General features: G+C 41.8%; 1 protein-coding gene across 1 annotated transcript in view; it reads left to right on the top strand.

Moving 5' to 3' along the window:
- The window catches only part of USP24 (ubiquitin specific peptidase 24), a 4,679,666-nt gene that overhangs the window by 3,659,211 nt on the left and 1,001,359 nt on the right, over positions 1-19,096 (top strand). The window contains exon 49 of the mRNA XM_044085508.1: positions 9,539-9,666. Coding sequence (XP_043941443.1) covers positions 9,539-9,666 — 128 coding nt within the window. The remainder of the gene's footprint in view (positions 1-9,538; positions 9,667-19,096) is intronic.

Raw genomic sequence — 19,096 nt, 5'->3', positions numbered from 1 at the left:
AGCATTTGTTGCGAATCTGGCAACCTTACTGTAACATGTATCCAGCCTGGTTTTGTGATTTTTTCCTTCTCTCAAGCATTTTCTATTGAAACATCGGAAAATGTTTTACTGGCACAGTTTCTCTGTGGTCTTTATTACCAGAAAACAAGAGTCAGAATCTCCTTCTGATGTTCTTCGTGTTTCACTGTTGCAGTCATTACATTTGGGTAATCTGCTGGCAGGTTGCCCTCAGTTGGCCTGAATTCCAAAGTCTTGGGTCCTGCGTCGGTTGCTGTCTCCTCTTCCATGACGTCAGGTGGTCAGGGGTATAAAACATGCAGCTGACGCCATTTTTTTAGTTTTTCTTGCCACGCGGTGCCTGAAGTAGAAGCATTTCGCAAGTGCCGGTCGGCCGACTACTGAAATATTCAAATTTGAGTTTCAGAACCAAAGTCTTCACTAAAGCTAAGTACCCCGTTGGGGAAACTTTTTTATTGCTTTTTACCGATGTCAGAAAAAGTTAATAATTGTATTACTTGTGGGAAGCAAATACCTCATAAGGATTTCCATTTATACTGTATTACTTGCCTAGGCCCTGATCACAACGTGCCTGGCAGTCGGTTTTGTGCTAGATTTTACCAAACCACTATTAAGCCTCGGTATATTTTTGCATCAAAGTATTTTGGAAACAGATTTAACTACCCAGAAATGTCATCGGATAGCAATCCGACTACCGGAGTACATAAAAAACGCAAAGAAAAGGACAGAGAAAGGCAGTCGAGATCCAAAACAGATGAAGCTTCTCCTAAGCCAGCCGCCGGTTCTCCGGTACTCAGTGAGGCGCTTTCACAGCCCCTGATACCCGCTACCTTCGAGTCGCAGGCCTCTTCTGACACCTATGTGGAGTCCAGCATGCCTCAAAATACTCAAGGTATTGGACCGACAGATGTATCTACCTCGGATGGGTCCGGAGCCACTGAGCAGGCACTGGCTTCTGAGGGTGTATTCAGACCTTAACATTTGTATATCAAACCGACGACAGCTGCAAATCCAAAGACAAAAGCAACGTCTAAAACTAAAAACTAACTCATGAGCCATGTGCACAGGCCTCTATGCCTAAAAAACAGATGATCAAAATGGCTGAAGACCTTATTACCTTGATCAGGGGTAGCCATCCCCCTCCTGATAAGAGGCCTAGGCAAGACACTGATTATGAATCTTCAGATCAGGTTTCTATTTCTTCTGATTCGTCTTCTGATCAGGAATTATCTATACCTCCCTATGAGGATTCTGATGCTGAGGAGTCTATTCCATCTGCATCTCCTCCTGAGGATTATTCATTTGGAGAAACCTTTCATACTTTGAGGGAGCATTTTCACTGGGAGAGTCAAGACTTCTCAGAATCAAAAAAGAGTCTCAGGGATTTCCTTCTCCCTCAGCACAGGCCTTTAGCCATTCCCCCTGTTTTAGACATTGTGGATGATGTGTTTTCGGAGTCAAGCTTGTCCCCTGACCCCTTACCTCCAGCTCCCAGTAAGCCTGACAGATATTACAAGGTCCCTGACTCTCATAAATTTTTATTTAGAAACCCTGATGCTGATCCTGAAACTATTTCACAGGGTCCAAAGGGAGTTAAGGCCTCAACAGCAAAAAAATCCTACCCCCTCTGACAGAGATTCAAGGGCACTGGACAGATGGGGAAAAAAGGTTTATACATCTGCAACCTTGGCAATCAGAGCCTTAAACTGTCAGTTTCATATGCTTAAGTGCCAGCAACATGTTATGGGATTGCTGAAAAAGAAAATGATATTGATTTCAGAATGTGCAGAAAATAAAGAATTGCAGGAATTATTGCATGCAGCTGAACAAGTTGGAAAGCATACTTTGCAATGTGGTTTTGATTCCTTAGAGGCCTCCTGCAGGGCCGCAGTTACTGAATCTGTGATTAGGAGGCATGCCTGATTAAAGGAACAAAATGTACCTGATCATGTTAAAGTTAAATTGCTAGATGCACCTTTACAGCATGATTCTCTGTTTGGTATTAAGGCAGAATAGGTTTTAAAGAAAATGGAAGACAAAGCTAAGTCCATGCAAACTGTTAAAGACTTCTTACAAGTGCAGCCACCAAGATTCAGTAGACACTGGCCTACCAAAAATTGGTCCTTTCCTGTGTCAGACAGAGCTCAAAGGGGCAAATCCAGACGCCCTAAGCGTTCCAGATACCAGGCGCAAGATTCATACAGGTCAAAGCAATGGGGTGCTTCCACCTCCAAGTCTGGAGGAGATAAAGCACAAACCTACAGAAAGCAATCCCAATGACTTCCCTCTGCCTTCACCAAGCACTTATCTTTCGGCAGTACCCACAGGGGGAAAATTAGCACTTTTTGCTCAAAATTGGCAGTTAATAACCCAGGACAAGTGGGTACTAAACATCATATCACAGGGATACAGATTCCATTTCCACACACTGCCAATGGCAAATGGTTTGCCAGATCTGCCAAAAAATCAATGGGCAGAGGCACAGAAACAGGTTATGTCCCTCTTGGATATGGGGGCCATTCAGACAGTACCAGAACAGGAAAAAGGACAAGGTTTTTACTCAAGACTGTTCTTAGTACCCAGAAAGGACAAAGCCTGGCGGCCAATACTGGATTTATCGATTTTGAACATATACCTGGACATTCCAAAATTCAAAATGCTGACTTTGCAGCAGCTTCTGCCCATGCTGGGCAAGAATGCTTGGCTGGTGACTTTAGACCTAAAAGAGGCATACCTGCATGTCCCAATAACACAATCGTGCAGAAGATACCTCAGATTCAAGGCTGGCTTAATGCATTAGCAATTCTCTGCACTGCCGTTTGGCTTATCTACTGCGCCCAGCGTCTTTACAAAGTGCCTGGCACCAGTAATTGCATTTTGCAGACAAAGAAGTATACAAATATATCCTTACTTGGACGACTGTCTCATTCTAGCAGAGAACAAGGACACTCTTCTTCGACACCTGGCGTTTGTGAAAAGGCTTCTAACATGCCTAGGGAACACAATAACCGAAAAGAAATCACAACTGGTACCCTCTCAAAAGATAACATTCCTGGGTGCAAGCTTGAATACAGCTGCCCAGATGGCTTACCTCACACCAGACAAGCAAAGGCAACTGACTACGTACTTCAAACTGATGGCAACAAAGACCCATTCTTTTGCAAGACAAATTCTGCAGGCTCTGGGCTTCATGGCGTCCTGCATACTACTGATTCCATTTGCAAGACTGCATATGAGGAAACTTCAGTGGTACCTAAAAAGCTTATGGAGTCAACATTCTCACAGTCTGGAAACAAGGATTCCTCTCATTCCCTGCCTGCAACAGGAGTTTCTATGGTGGGCAAAGGCATGTCACCAAAACATGGGATGGCCATTCACTCTACCCCCCTGCCAGCCAAACCATGACAACAGATGCATCAGATTATGCCTGGGGGGCCCACATGGCAGGAAGATGCATTCAGGGCATATGGTCACCAAAACAAATGCACCTGCATATCAACCAGAAAGAGATGCTAGCTGTTCAAAATGCCCTAACAGCCTTCAATGACTTACTTCATCCAGGACAGCTACTGATAAAGGCGGACAACACCACAGTCATGTGGTATATAAACAAGCAAGGGGGCACGCACTCATACCCCCTCTGCAGATTAGCCATGGCACTGAGGAACACAGTTTTGACCCACCAAATACATCTTCAAGCTCAATTCCTGCTAGGAAAACAAAACACTCTGGCAAATGATTTAAGCAGCAACCTTATGGACCCTCACGAGTGGAAACTAAATCCGCAAGTCTTCAGCATGATAACAGAGAAATGGGGGAGCCCAGACATAGATCTATTTGCCTCTCCTCAAAATTATCAATTGAAAAGATTCTGCACAAGGACTTCTCACAGACAAGCATGGAAAGTGGACGCCCTATCCTTCAGTTGGAAAAAACTATCCGTTTACGCCTTTCCTCCTCTGCCTCTTCTCCCCAAGGTCCTCCTAAAAGTCAGACAAGAGAAACCAAAGATGATACTAATTGCCCCAGACTGGCCCCACCAATACTGGTACCCAATTTTAAGGAACTTGTCTCAATACCCAGCTTGGACCTTGTCTCAAAGACCACAACTACTGTCCCAGCAAAACAATCAGATCCTGCACAATCAACTACAGACTCTGAACCTGGCAGCATGGCTGATCATGTAGTCATACAAAACAACACCTCACAGTAAAGCTGTGATGGATGTCATTTTGGAAGCCAGAAGGCCTAGTACTAGAAAATCTTATGCTGACAAATGGAAGAGATTCTGTGCCTGGAATCAAGCACAAGGAACTGATACAGCAGATCCAAATATTCCTCAGATATTGCAATACTTAACTGAGATGCTTGACAAAGGCCTATCTTTTTTATCAATTAAAATCCATGCCTGTGCCATTTCGGCTCATTACAATACAGAGCCATCAATCTTTTCTCATCTTTTACTAAAGCAGTATCTTAGAGGAGCCAAAAATGTAAGGCCTCCTAGAAGATCACCATTGCCTGCATGGGACCTCAATTATGTGTTGGAAAAGCTCACCCTGCCTCCATTTGAACCAGCTACTACCACTGCTATAAAGTTCTTATCATGGAAAACAGCTCTGCTACTAGCAATTACTTCAGCAAGAAGAGTTTCAGAGTTACAGGCCCTCATGGCGATAGAGCATTTTATCATATTTTACCCAGACAGGGTATCTCTGAGGACAAATCCTACTTTTATGCCTAAGGTGGCTTCCAGTGTGGCTCTTAATTCATCTGCTAACCTTTTATCCAAATCCGCAGAACAAGGGGGAGAGAATTCTGCATTCCTTGGACGTACACAGACAATTAAGATTCTACTTAAGCAGGACTAAAGCTCTTAAGAAGATCTGAGCAATTACTAGTGACATATGCTGCAGGATCAGAGGGCAAGGCTATTTCAAAGCAAACAATTTCAAAGTGGATAAGCCACTGCATCCGTTTCTGCTACTTACACCATGGTAAACCTGTGCCCAAGGGCATTAGGTCTCATTCCACCAGAGCTGCAGCTACTTCAGCAGCATTTCTAAGGTGAGTACCAACCAAAGACATTCTAGAGGCTGCTACTTGGAGTTCTGTTCACACCTTTACAAAGCATTATCATTTGCCTTTTTACTCAAAATCCAGAGCAGGCTTTGCCACTGCAGTTCTGCAGGGCCTTATAGCCGCTCCTAATGCTGTTTAGCTCCAGCCCCCCAACCATAGCTTTGGGATTCTACCCAAATGTAATGACTGCAACAGTGAAACACGATGAACATAGTACAGTTGTGTGCACTTACCATAAATGTAGATGTTCAAGTGTATTCACTGTTGTAGTCCAGGTTACCCTCCCGCCATCCCCCTGTCATTCTGGAGTTTATCTTTCCTTCTCTTATCGTCTACAACCTATGTGGTGTATTTGCTTGTAGATGAAGGTAAAGTTTATATTGATGGATGTATATATTTATATATATATTTTTGCTACCTTTTTGGGGGCACCTGACATCGGGTGCAAGAAAAAACTAAAGAAAATGGCGTCGGCTGCATGTTTTATACCCCTGATGATCTGACGTCATGGAAGTGGAGACAGCAACCGACGGAGGACCCAAGACTTTGGAATTCAGGCCGACTGAGGGCAACCTGCCAGCAGATTACCCAAATGTAATGACTGCAACAGTGAATACACTCGAACATCTACATTTATGGTAAGTGTACACAACTGTACTTTTCACGGCTCACATTGTGTTGGACAAACTTTTGTATTTTCTCCTTAGCATGTATTGCATCAAAAAAATATTTTGTCCCTCCAGTAAAGAATATTTTGAAGATAGTTTGAATCTCTTGCCTCCTTCTTGACATTCCTTGAATAGTGGAATAAATGTATGTACCCCACTTCTGCCTCGTGTACAGTGAGTAATAATTCTCCACAAGCACTCTGCTGACTCCCACTTTTAGTACTTTGTCTTTTTGCCACAGTTTTGTCAGAATCAACTCCTTCTGCTGGTAGGATTGCATCTTTAGTGTTAAAGGTCTAGGTTGCTTTCTCATAGCAAGGTTTTGGCCATACATACAATGGTCCGTTTCAATTAACTCTTGCTGTGGAATACCAGTCCAGTTGTTTATTTTTGCTTTCATAAAATTAATACAATCTGTTCTTTCCAGCTTCTCTAGTACAACAGAAAATCTCAGGATTTCCCTGTGTCCTCTGTCCTCTAATTCTATTATTGTTTTGAAACATTTCTTCTTGAGCAGTCTCATACTCAGCCAGCCTTTTCTTCATTTTTTTACCTCTGATTTTTGCAGTTTTATCACTCATCTGAATGTTTGTTTAAAGCTTATTCCATTTTTTTCCAACCTTTTGTTATTTTAGTTGATGTACTCCATCAGTGTTTTGCTTATTTTAATCAGGTCTGTGTGCAGTTGTTTTATACTTTCCTCTGTACTATTCCCCTGCCTCTTCTACCTCTTCCCTTCCTCTATCTCCAACCATTCTTAATTATTACAGTCTCAAAACAACCTACCTGTATAGTCTTTCTCCTATATTCTACCTCCCCTACATTTCTTACTAGCCATTCTTACTTTGCTTTCTTGTTTCCAAACTCCTATACAACTAGATCCTACCCACTTTAAATAAGCATCTGCCTAACTATTAACTCATTTTGCAGCTGCGGAGTCTGCATGTCCTCCCTGTGGTTTCGTGGGTTTCCTCCGGGTGCTCCAGTTTCCTCCCACATCCCAAAGACATGCTGTAGGTGAATTGGACACTCTAAATTGGCCCTAGGTGTGAGTGTGTGCATGTGTGCGCCTTCTGTGGAAGGTTGGGCACCGGGCTGGCAACTTGACACTGTAAAACTCCACTGCCAGTCATGAGCGGACAGGTGATCCACTGTGGCGACCCCTAACCGGGAAAAAAGCCGAATGAAGAAGAAGCTTAAATAATATGGTAACTAGTCACATTTTCTTCTGCTAATTGTATAAAACCTTGTTTGTAACAACTCGCATACTTGCCTGCCAATTGTTAATACTCTCTATAATTGAATTGCCTGAGGAGCTTTTTTTCTCTCCAGGTCTCTGCTTGTAAGATCCTATAGCTGATTGTTACTACTATGTTACTAAAATTGAATAAATTGTTTTCTAGTCCTGAGGAGCTTTTCTCCCCGGATCTCTGCTGAAAATGAGCCAAAAGCTCAGCCAGACTAACCCGGTTTACAAATCTAAAATAAAAATAAAATAAATAAAAATATATAAAGGTTACTGGAATCATGTCTGGAGCTTACACTTGTTTTTTGCTGAACAGCTACAGTATTCTTCCCAGTTAGTGAGTGTTCTTCACCTTTTATAGCCGGTTTTTCTTTCAGGTCCTTTGTATTTCTTTTTCCTGGCATCCAGGCAGTACATTTTACTAGCCAGTTACCAAAATATTCCCAGAAGTACAAGTCCATTGGCTGTCTGTGCTGAGTTCTTATTTTCACAATGGGAGAGCTAGAATTAAGCTGTTATTCAGTGTGATGCCATCTTGGAAGTCCCCTGTTTGCTTATTAGTGTTGATTTTCTAGTCTGAATATTTGTATGCTAGTGTCATTTTAGTACATAGTTAAAACTAGTATTTATCAACTTGATAAATATGTAAAATAAGAGTGATGCCATAGACTGCAACTCTTACTACTAGTTTTATTAGTTTAAATCTAAATGGGTACACGTCATATGATGTTTCCCTTAATCATTTGTTCAGGGGTTGGGAGGGTGGCCTAATGGTTAAGGTGTTTGCCTTACAAACACAAGGTGCAGGGTTTGAGTCTCATAAGGGATAATTGGCTGCTTAAATGGGCTCGCAAGGCACAGTTTTTAGTACTAATCTATGAACCTATGAACTAGTGAATCACAAGTATGGATATTTAATGTGGTATCTCTGTACTTCATCATTTGGCTAAGCCTTCTGTACAGAGTTGTACACAAGACATTGCCTACTGTTTTTGCAGCATTGAAGTTTGTACTTTGAAATATTTTTTCTATGTTGGCCATAGTCTCTGCTCACAACGTTTTGAAGCTGCAAGCTTCACTGACAGGGAAAAATATGTGGTCTTTCTCACAGGTTCACAGATTAGTACTAGGCTAACTGCCCTTATGGACTATTTTAGGCCTAGCCAATTACCCCATGTCAGAATCAAACCCTGCACCTTGTGTTTCTAAGGTAAGCACCTTAGCTATTATGCCAACCTAATGATTATGAGTCACTTAAGAGCAACCAGTCTGTCTTGTTATCTTTCTGTTTTTATTTTCCAAAAGTGTAAAAGGAAGGAGCTGCTTTTTCTTACTGTCTTATTCTGGTGTGATCTGAATGGGTGCACATGTTTGGGAAAACTGAGCACCCCTTATGTTTGCTTGTTTGAACTAAGCAAACCCTTTAAGTGAATTGTCAGATGCATTATCTTTTCCTGTTAGGCAGAGTACCTCATTGAAAAATGCTGTCATCAAATGGCTACTACCAATACTTGCTTCAAGGAAATTTCCTTTGTAGAGGTCTGTGCCACAACCACTTGTTCCTTGGTTCACATGTTCATCAGACATTGTCTTGACTATGACTCTAGCAGTTTAGCATCCATTGACACAGCTGTGCTTTAGGCATGACCTTGTGATCTTTTGACTGTCCTTTAGCTCTTTTCATGTTGCAAGTTTTACTATATGGTATTCAGCCCAGTTGGTGACCCACAAATGAGTGTTCCCTACAATTAGCTATCACAAGTAAATTATTAGTCTCTTGGTTGATCAACGGGGATACCCTCTTAGTGCCTCTATAATACAATCCTGTCTTCCACTTGTAATTTGGCATTGTCTTTATCCTGCTGCAGCTGTTGGAGTTCCTATTAGGTTAGATGGGTTTATATTTGTATATTATTTGCTAGCAGTGTAGATGTATCTTAATTGTAAGAAGTGTACTCATTTAATGGCTCAGGGGATCTGGCAAGCTTGAGTACTAGACATTTTCTTATATTGTCACATCATGGCATTACTGCATCTGCCAGTATTTTGATATCTACACACAGCCCCAGGCATGAGGAACTTCTGAGATAAAAGTTCTAGAATGTGAATGATAGGGAAGATGAACTCCGTTGTTCACCCATTAAAAAAGCGGTCCCTTTCCAAATCAATTAGAATGGCAAGAATGTAGCTGTTATCTCTTATTTCTCTGAGATGTGTGCAGAAATTATTTTAATTTCTGTTGAAGCAGACTCAATTAAGAATATAGCAGTGGGATTGTGGGTAAAAGTGTGTTTAGAGAAAGGTACATTTCTGCACTTCATGTAAAATTAAATATTTTAATTTTGGTCTTGATAATATAGGCAGCATTTGGAAAACCATTTTGAGATTATTTATACTTAAGAAATGTGTGTTCTTGCATCTGTTAAAAACTGTGTATTCGTAAGGTTTGAAATACTAATATTTTTAGTGGTGTAATCTGCTTAAAAACAATGTACACCTTTCTAAAACCTTCTCTTTTTAACAGGGTTTGCACGGCTAAAGGAAAGTGGTACAAGTTTAATGACAATGTGGTGGAGGAGTTTGTCCTAAATGATGATACCTTGGAATATGAATGTTTTGGTGGAGAATATCGACCTAAAGTGTATGATCAGTGTAAGTTTTGATATGTGAAAATGATCTTTATCTTTTCTATTTATGCAGATGTATTTAAATGTGCCAGTAGTCTGACACTGTACCTTTCAGAATCTTCATTCTGAGCTCAGACTCTTTTACCCACAATACCCTGCTGTGATAGCCTCTTCTTAGATCTCGTTTGCAGCCATTGAATTCAGATTGTGGTTGAAAGCCCCGTCAGAGTTCTGTTGTTTTCAGATAGTTCTGGCTATACATTTTTTAGCTATTAACCTGTACTTTAGTCTTGCATTGTTGGATTTAGTAACAGTTTAGTATTGGGTTTAGTTATATCTGTGTTTTTTTTTCTAGGTAGGTAGTAAGGTAGCATTATGTTTCTTCCTGTTAATGTTACTAATATTCAGTAGTAGTTATTAATAGTAAGAGCTGTTAATAATAATACTTCACATAGGCTTAAAACAGTTTTTTCAATAGGTATGTAATACCTTTTTAGCCAGTGTTTGGTGTGGTATTTGTTATTTCCCACCTTTTTCCTGTGGTAAAGTGCCCTTTGTGTTAAATAACCTTTCTTCTTTCCTAAACATGGTGAAGGCTTCGGTGTTTAAAAAATGTGCATCATATGGGCACAAACTGCCACTGCAGGACACCCAGAAGTCTGTAATTTGTTTAGTGATGTGTGGCACACTTAGACATGGAATGCCAAGCTTGCACAGCTTTTGGCTACAGAGCCCTCAGTGAAAAGAGGGCCAAACTTGTCAAGGGCCACCTTCAGCTCTCAATTGATTTTTATCCCATCTTCCTCCCCAGCAAGAAACAAGAAAAACACAAGAAAGGTCTAAGAACAAAGAGCAGAAGAGTGGGAAAAACACAAGTGCTCTTTGTAGTCTGCTGATGGCAAGCCAGACAGAAGTTACACCACCCTCCTGCACCTCCTGCTGCGTCCTCTTTGGGTTCTTAAGAGCCAGTTTGGCCCCATTTTAAGTAAGGATCCTACGACTTCTTCATACAGACTCTAGTCTCCTTTCTGTCTGATCACTCTAACAGACATTTCTTTGGGACCATCCCTCTCTCATCTTGTGGTTTGAACTTCACCCTTCTGGATCTGATCTTCAGATCTGCTGACCACTAAAAAAGTGTTCTAAACTACCTTAAGTGACTTCCACAACTTGGTTTGCTAGGTCAGTTAGGAGCCTCAAACCATCAGATCTGGAGCAACTGATGCAATCCTTTCTTCAGGCCTCGGTGCAGTTTGGAATTATTCCTGCCTACTCAGCCCCGAAGACTGAGGTGTCATCTCCCAGTGCTGCCATTCCTTCCCTGGATTCCTTGGTTCCTGGTTTCTGAGTCTAACTGGGCTGTCCTACCCCTGGTGGTGCCACTGGCTTGACTGCTATAAGTGCCGACTCAGTCCTTGACATTCTTAACAACAGTGTCAGAGCCTAGTACTCCTAGGAGCCAAGTGTTTGGGACTGGTGCCCCAGGATCAACCTTTCAGGTGTTTGAGTCATCCCCTGCCTTTGGAAGTGTTGGTTCTTAATAGCTTTGCTCTGACCTCTTAGTCAGAGTTGATTGAATTGGCAGCACTGGGTCTGGTCTTCCAGCTTTGGTTTCCTCTTGGAGAGGATCCTGTCCAATCAGAGATAGGAGCTTTGGCACTTACATGAGATCCATCCCAATATCTATCCCTATCACACCTGAATATCCGCATCATTTCTGTCCAGGACAATAGGCACCTGTGCATCTCTAGGCTTCCTTGAATCTAGGGCCTCCCATGTCTTCTCTGTCTTCTCTCACTTCTCCACCTATGGAGGTGCAAGAAAGGAGTAAGTATAAGAGGAAGCATATTGATTCCCCTGAATAATCCTTCACTGAGCACACCGACCCCGATGAAGGGGAGGGAGCTCCGAAATCCCCGCTACAACGATGCCTCTATTAGCAGCTTGCTTAAATTTTTGATACACAGGGGATGGACTACCAAAGCCCCATCCCAAAAGGAGTCCATTTTTCTGTAGGCCTTTGTGGCAGGCCTGTCATTGTCCTTGGTGTGATCCCTCCTGCAGACATTCTCATACACCTGGTGTCTAGGAGGCTGTGGAGAGAACCCAACATGGTGAAACCAGTCCCCAGAAAACCTAATAAAATGTTGGCCTTTCCCAATGACAGAATCCACTGGAGCAGGGACCTGGCCATAGATGCCATTGTGATTGTGGCTGCCATCAAAAAGGACATCTGAGGAGAGGTTGATCAATGTGCCCAAGAGAGTCTCGGGCTTTGTATCATATGGAGAAGAGCATGTAGGCTTCATTCACCTTATTTTTGTGCACTTAATTATTTTGCCTGTTTGACAAGGCATTAACAGGAGCTTGTTGCTGAAGTGTCAAAGGTCATTAATACCCCTGAGGTCTCTGGAGACTCAATAGTCTACAATGCAGTTCATATCCAATGTCTCATCCTAAAGGTCTTCCCCTGCCTGGATGACTGGCTCCTAACCACTTTCACAAAGTTATCCCTAATTAAGGCCTGATATTCCTTACTCCAGCTCTGTCTGTGCTTGAGCATAACTGTGAGTTATGAGAAATACAACCTAGAACTGGTTCAAATACTGGAATTTATCATTTGCCATTTAGATATGGTCACTCAGACAGCCAAAGTGCTATTATCAAGTCTGCGTTCTCTGCATCTGCAGGCTTGTCGCATCCTACAGATTCACAAACCTTCGTCCGCTTCAGTTCTTCATTTCTGTGGGCATATGGCCACCTCTATTTGTCTAGTACCTTTAGTGAGATTCCACATGAGGGTGTTAAAATGAACTCCAAAGGTTCATTGGTCCCATCTAACTCACCCTATGAACTTTTCAGTATTTCTAGCAAATGTTTGTCATCCCCACATTTAATGGTGACTGGAATCTCCTCTAGCCATTGCAGGTCCACCTTTTGTTCTTCCTCAGCCACTGTGACCATGGATGCTTCCATTCTGGGGTGGGGTAGGGGACATTTTGAGGGAAGGCTGTCCAGGGCATATGGTCACAGCACAAGGCCAATCTTCACATAAACATCTTGGAGATGAGGTAATCCTCTAACACTGCATGCCTTTCAGGATCTTTTCCTCAAGGCTGTGATTACGATCCAGAATGACAACACGTCAGTGGATGGTATCTGAACAAGCAAGGAAGAACTCAGTCCTGTCTTCTGTGTCGAGGTCATTAGGATTTGACAGTGGGTAATGTCATCTCATCTCATCTTTTTGTGATCACAGTGGACATCCTGGGAAAATCCAACATCCTAGTTAACAGTTTGAGCAAGAACATTCTACTGACCACAAGTGGTTGCAGAATCTGTACATAGCAGCCCATATTATCAAATGCTGGGACACCCCCTGCTGTGACATATTTGCTTTCCCATCCAGCACTAAGTGCAGCAGTTTTTATGGCCTGATCCCCACTAGTGGGACAGTCATCAAGGGATGCTGGTTTGCATGTTTGGCCCCTGGAACTTCATTCTGCCAATCCACTGACTCTTCTGATCAAATTTCTTCAGAAGGCAGCCCATTGCAGAGTGGCTGTCATCCTCATTGCCCCATTCTGGCGCCATCAAGTTTGGTTCCCATTACTTTGGCCACACCTACTTTGCCTGCCCTGGGAGCTACACTCTGTTTTAAGTCTGATTTTTCATCCTTCGGGTTTACCTACCCACAGCCTTTAGTCCCTTAAGCTAACCGCATGGTTCCTCCAATTCTGATGATAGCTAGGGATCCCAAGCTGTCCGAGAGAGTTGTGCACATCCTGTTTTCCTTGCAAATACCTTCCACTAGGAAGGTTTACTCTAGTAAATTGTAGCATTTCTCCATCTGGGCATCTTCTAAGGGCTTAAGCCCTTTTTTGGCACCCTTAGATGTTATTCCCGACTTTTTGGTTGGTCTTTCATTCTGGTTTTAGTTATTCCACCATTAAGATGCAGCTAGACAACATTCCTAACTTTCACGTTGACATGGATAATATCCCCATGGTAGACCTCAAGGCCTTTTTGAGAGGCACGTTTTTATTATGTTCACCCATTCATGATGCAGTCTCTCTTTGGGACTTTTCTCTGATGTTGCAAGTTCTCATTAGACCTCCCTTTGAACCGGCATCCACAGTGTTCTTAATACTTTTGTTGTGGAAAACTCTCTTTTTGGTAGTGATTACATCAGCCAGAAGAGTGTCAGAACGTTAAGCACTATCCTGTGTTCCTCCTTGTTTGATTTTTTCATAAAGTTAAGGTTATATTAAGGACCAATACTTCCTTTCTACCCAAGGTTGCATTAGAATCTAATTTGAACCAGTCCATCTGTTAATCAGTTTTATTTCCTAATTTTATTAATGAGGTTTAATAATTAATTAATTGCTCTAAATTAAGACTTTGTAAGCCTGTTTTTAAAGTAATCCTATCGAGGTAATTCTCAGATTGTATCTCCTTTACATACTGCCTAAACAGAGTTTCTTTACCTCTGAAACCTAGAGGTCATTCGACTAGAGTGGTGACTACTTCAACAGCCTTTTTTCTGCGTAGGCTTCAATTGATAATATTTGTGCTACATCTACTTGGTCTAACATTTATACCTTTGCATTCCATTACAAACATGAACATGCAGTCTAGGTGGAGAGCTTCTTTTGGTTCCACCATTTTGAAGCATGTTCTTTCCTAGGGCCACACTCTTTTTCCTGGCTGCGGACTTTGTCCCACAGGTTAAGATGTATGGAAAAGACAACATAAGATACAAAAGCTATGTACTTACCATAACCAATCATTTTCTGTCCTTTTCAACCATCCCTCCCTCTGTGCCCCCTCAAATTGTTACCCCTTAGTAAGATGCTGCTGACCAGCCTTGCAGTCTGGCTCTGAAGCTATGCTGCCCTTTGTTTATTTCCGGTGGAATGGTCGCTCTGTTTCTCATGTTTAATAATTCTGGGAAGATTAATTAGGCAAACTCAATCTGGGGAGAGGCTGTTAGAGCAGGGTATAATGGGTTGAGGAAGCAGAGCTCATGGATGGAAGATACTGAAAGGACCGACATCAGATATGTGTTGGATCCAATAACCCACAGTGTGAAAAGGATAGAAGACAACAAGGATACCTACGTACATAACTTTTGTTTTTCCTGAATTCTTTTTTTAATATTTTTTCCTATGACCCCCAGAATATTCTGAAAAGCCTAGTTCACACTTGTAGATTTCTAGTTTATTCCCGTCACAGTTTTCTACATCAGTGCCTGTTTTGTTGTCTGCAGGAAAGAATTTAAAAGGATGGGACCATGGGTCCCAAAAGTGATTAATATCTTTTGAGTCACTGCTATAGTAGGCATATGACTTTTCAAAACGTCCCAGTGTACGGACTCCTACATGATTTCTAGATTTAGCATAGGTCTTAGAGATCACTGCATTTCACAACCTTACTGTCAAACAAGGAATCAAAGCTCTGAACAGATGTGGCTAGAGGGTTTACGTCTCTGCCATACTGGGACTTGCAGTGCTCAGCTATTTGTCTGACCTGATAAAATGCCAAGTAAAATTAATTAAGAAGATGATTGATAAGATCGATAGGAGATGCATGTCTAAAAGCAAAAAAAAGAATCTTTGTGAGCTAAGAGCCCCTTTGGGGGTTTTATTCCTCCCTCTGTTTTTTTTCCTGTCAATGTTTGAAATGCATATTTTGATGATTTGCTTGTTTTTTCTTATGGAAAAATTGTGCATACTTTGAGTTTTATTTAACTTTCAGTGTAAGAATTTTACTGTTTATTTTATGCTGATTCTGAAATTCTGTGTTTTTTAACCCTGTAATCGTTTTATGACCATTGGTGAATGTTTAACTGAGTTTTTGTACTAAGGCCATTTTAGTGCAGTTCCTCCCACTACCTCATGGTTGCCAGAACTGAAAGTAATTTGCAGCTACTAAGGCTTGTTTTAAGTTTTGATAAAAAAAATCTGTTGTTTTGCAGTTTTTTTCTTTGGGTCTATGATTACTTAAGACAATTAAGTAGATTTACTGCATTTTAAAAGATTTTTTTTTCGTTTAAATTGCAGTTTTGGTGACATTTTGTTAAAATATTTCTGACAGGAATTTTTCTTAAGTTTCTATTTAATTTCTTGTCTAATACTATTTATGTTGTTTCTATTTATATGGGGGGCTGAATCTAGCCCTAATTTATTAAGACTGGGGCTCGATCTTTGTGGCAGGTATTTTGTGCTGTGTGCTAGACTACTAAAATTGCTGGTTTTTTTCTCAGTGCAGTATTCAGTACATTAGCCCTGTAGAAATAGACTTTAAATTGCTATTTAGAGGGGAGAATAGTGTGATTTGTCCATTTTGTATTGTTGACTGTGCAGCCAGTATTGGGTATTGATCTGTCTATTGTTTTTGTCTCCTGACTTGATAGACTTGGTGTGTGTGGGTGGGGGGCACTGTCTCTTATCTACCTCTTGTGCACCTTAAAAAAAAAACATAAAAAATATACCAAAATAAATGTGCCTCAACCTATGGCTTGTTGCTTCTCAGTAGCCTCAGCCTTGAGCAGACTCAGACCACTCACCTTCTGTTGCTTCCAGGGTCCCCAATGTGATATTCATACTGCATCTGTGAGTGACACAAGAGTCAGATATATCCTTGTGGGCTTTACCGTTGTATGCTTCAGATATGGAAGGACCAAACCTTTTGGGTGCAGGGGAAGTCTGGGTTGTAGAATTCATTGCCAGTATTGACAAGTCTCCCTCTGAGAATTTTCACACTAGAGTAGTGTAAGCTGAGGACGACAGAAGACCCACCAAGTGGTAGGGCAGCAGTCTGTGACTGTTTTCCCATCTGAGATGGTGGTTATGGCTACATCCATTGCTCAGGCAGTGGATTACTGGATGCCTACCTGGGTTTATAAGTAAAGCCAGCATTTCTACCTCTGGTCAATCATCTAAGGATCCTGATTTTTGAAGGGAATCCTGTGACTGTGGTTTCGGACTTGTCAGAGTCTGATAAGTCAGTTTCCTCTGATGATGAACAGGTTCAGAAATCCAGGCAGATGTTTTCTTTTACCCATATGCTGGCTAGATTTACGGATTTATTCAACTGAGAGTAGTCATGTGCTGCACCATGATCAGCAGGGTTTATGAGCTTTTGGAAGATGAGGCTCTGGATGTAGAGACCTTTCCTCCAGTAATACCCCAGTATTTAAAGAAAACTTGTAATTCTCCTCTGCTCATCAAGGCTTTTTCTAAAAACAGTGCTTAAGAAGTTAAAGGTATGCTTTGCCATTCCTGGCCTTCAAGCCCCCTTGTCTGCAGACCCTGCTTTGGTGTCCCCAGTGACAACTTCTAATAAAAGGAGTTTGTCTTCTTCAAATCCTGTTCTTTCATATAAAGTAGGCAAATGGCAAGACTCTCAAGGAAAGAAACTAGCTTATTCCAGCACTGTGGAAACCACCAATGTTTTATGTGGATGCTCGCTCTTGAGATGCACGTATAGCGTACATGAGTTTGCTGCAGCGTTACCTACTAAGCAAAAGGTCTGTGTGAAAGAAATTGTTGCCAGTGTTTCTCAGTTGTCAAAATATGCTTTAAAGAGTGCATTGGAAGGGGCCGCTAGTGTTGCTAGAAATGCAGCATGAGTGCTAATTAGAAGGTATGCTTGTTTTCTTCGCTAGAACTTTTCTGATGAGTTAAAAATGATATTTTGAATATTTTTACTTGAGTCTGATGGTCTGTTTGCTACAGCAGCTAGTCAGATCATTAAGCACTGGGATGACAGAGGTAAATTCATGTGAGAGATGTTGAAAATGTTTCATATTCTCAAATTTCCCAGCTTAAAGCAGGATAATTTTTAGAAGTCTTCCAAGCAGAAGTCCCAGTCAAACAAGAATCAAGGCAATAAAAGGAAATGGCAGGACAGGAATTCCATAAAGCCTAATAAGAGGGGTTCCTTTCCCAAAAAGGAAAATCCCCCTTCCAACTTATGAGTGTGCCGAGGTGGGGCAACTATTTTTTCAAGCCTCCTTCTAGGTGCCGTGTCTCTAAAGTTAGTTCTCGACAAGGTGCCCTGACCATCTGTTGCTTTCTGACAAATGGGTGCTTAACATTGCTGCCAGGGGTTACAGATGCCAGTGCAAAAAACATACACTTCTGTTCAAAGGGGCTCATCTGCCAGACCAGGCTTTGTTGTTTCCTCCTATTCTCTGGCACATGCTGGACTCCAGGGTCATAAAACTGGTTCCTCCTTCAAAAAGAATGAGAGGTTTCTACTCCAGAAATTTCCTGGTCCCCAGAAAAGAGCTGCCATTGTGACCAGTGTTGGACCTTTCCTTTCTGAATATGTTTGTCAAAGTCCCCAAGTTCAAGATGCTTACCCTGCAGGCAGTGCTTCCCCTGATGCCGGACCACTGCTTCATAATGACCACAGACTTGGAAGGATTCATATCATATCCGCAATGCTTATTGCTTCAAGAGATTCTGAGATTTCTTGTGTATAGTTCGCACTGCCAGTTTTCTGTATTGCTGAGCATCTGCATTTTTCCTCACATGGATAATTTGCTGACCTGCACAAAGTCTTTGTACAGGTGTTTGGATTCTCTAGAGAAGGTCTCATTTTACTGTCCCAGCTAGGGGTCAAATTGAACCTCTGGCGGTTGTGTGAGACATCCTAGCTAAGTCTAATCTTTCTAGGATGCTTTATCATCTCCCACAAAAGAATAGCCTTTCTTCCAAAAGACAATATCCTATCTTGCCAGACTGTGTTTCTGGAATTTTCCAAGGGGGATGTTGACTCAGCAGTAGAATTCCTAAAAATTCTTGGACAGATGACATACATGATTCTCATGGTACCACTGGCCCATCTCCATATGCGGAAAAATTCAATGGCATATTCAAAATTTTTGGACCCAGCACCTTCATTCTATACAATTCCAGTTACTGGTGCTGCTCTTGATCAGACAAGAATTACAGTGGTGTAGAGGTCATCTGAGTATCAGTATATGACTTCCTTTCTCTTCTCATGTGCCAGTGCATTCTCTCCAGACAGATTCATCCAACTTCGCCTGGGGAGCTGAGTCGGGGGAGATGGAAATGCAAGCCACTTGGAAGCCCAGGGACACATGAAAGCATATTGATATCAAGGAGATGTTGGCAGTGATTTACAACCTGAAAATCCTCATACCGCATGGACTGTGGGTCATCTTCTGGTGGTTGTGGACAGCACCATAGTGATGTGGTACCTCAACAAGCACATTGATTCCTGGATTTTGTAACATACCTCCCAACCGTACCAAATTACTCTATTTTGTACCGAGTTTTGGGATAAAAAGAGCCTGTTAAGATCAGTGTGTGTGTGTGTGTGTGTGTGTGTGTGTGTGTGTGTGTGTGTGTGTGTGTGTGTGTGTGTGTGTGTGTGTGTGTGTGTGTGTGTGTGTGTGTGTGTGTGTGTGTGAATACACCTGG

The sequence above is a fragment of the Protopterus annectens genome, chromosome 10.part0, assembly GCF_019279795.1.
Source record: "Protopterus annectens isolate FY-2018-M chromosome 10.part0, PAN1.0, whole genome shotgun sequence".
In the NCBI taxonomy this organism is placed as follows: domain Eukaryota; kingdom Metazoa; phylum Chordata; order Ceratodontiformes; family Protopteridae; genus Protopterus; species Protopterus annectens.
The sequence above is the reverse complement of the archived record's forward strand: the minus strand, read 5'-3'. Positions and strand labels throughout refer to the sequence as shown.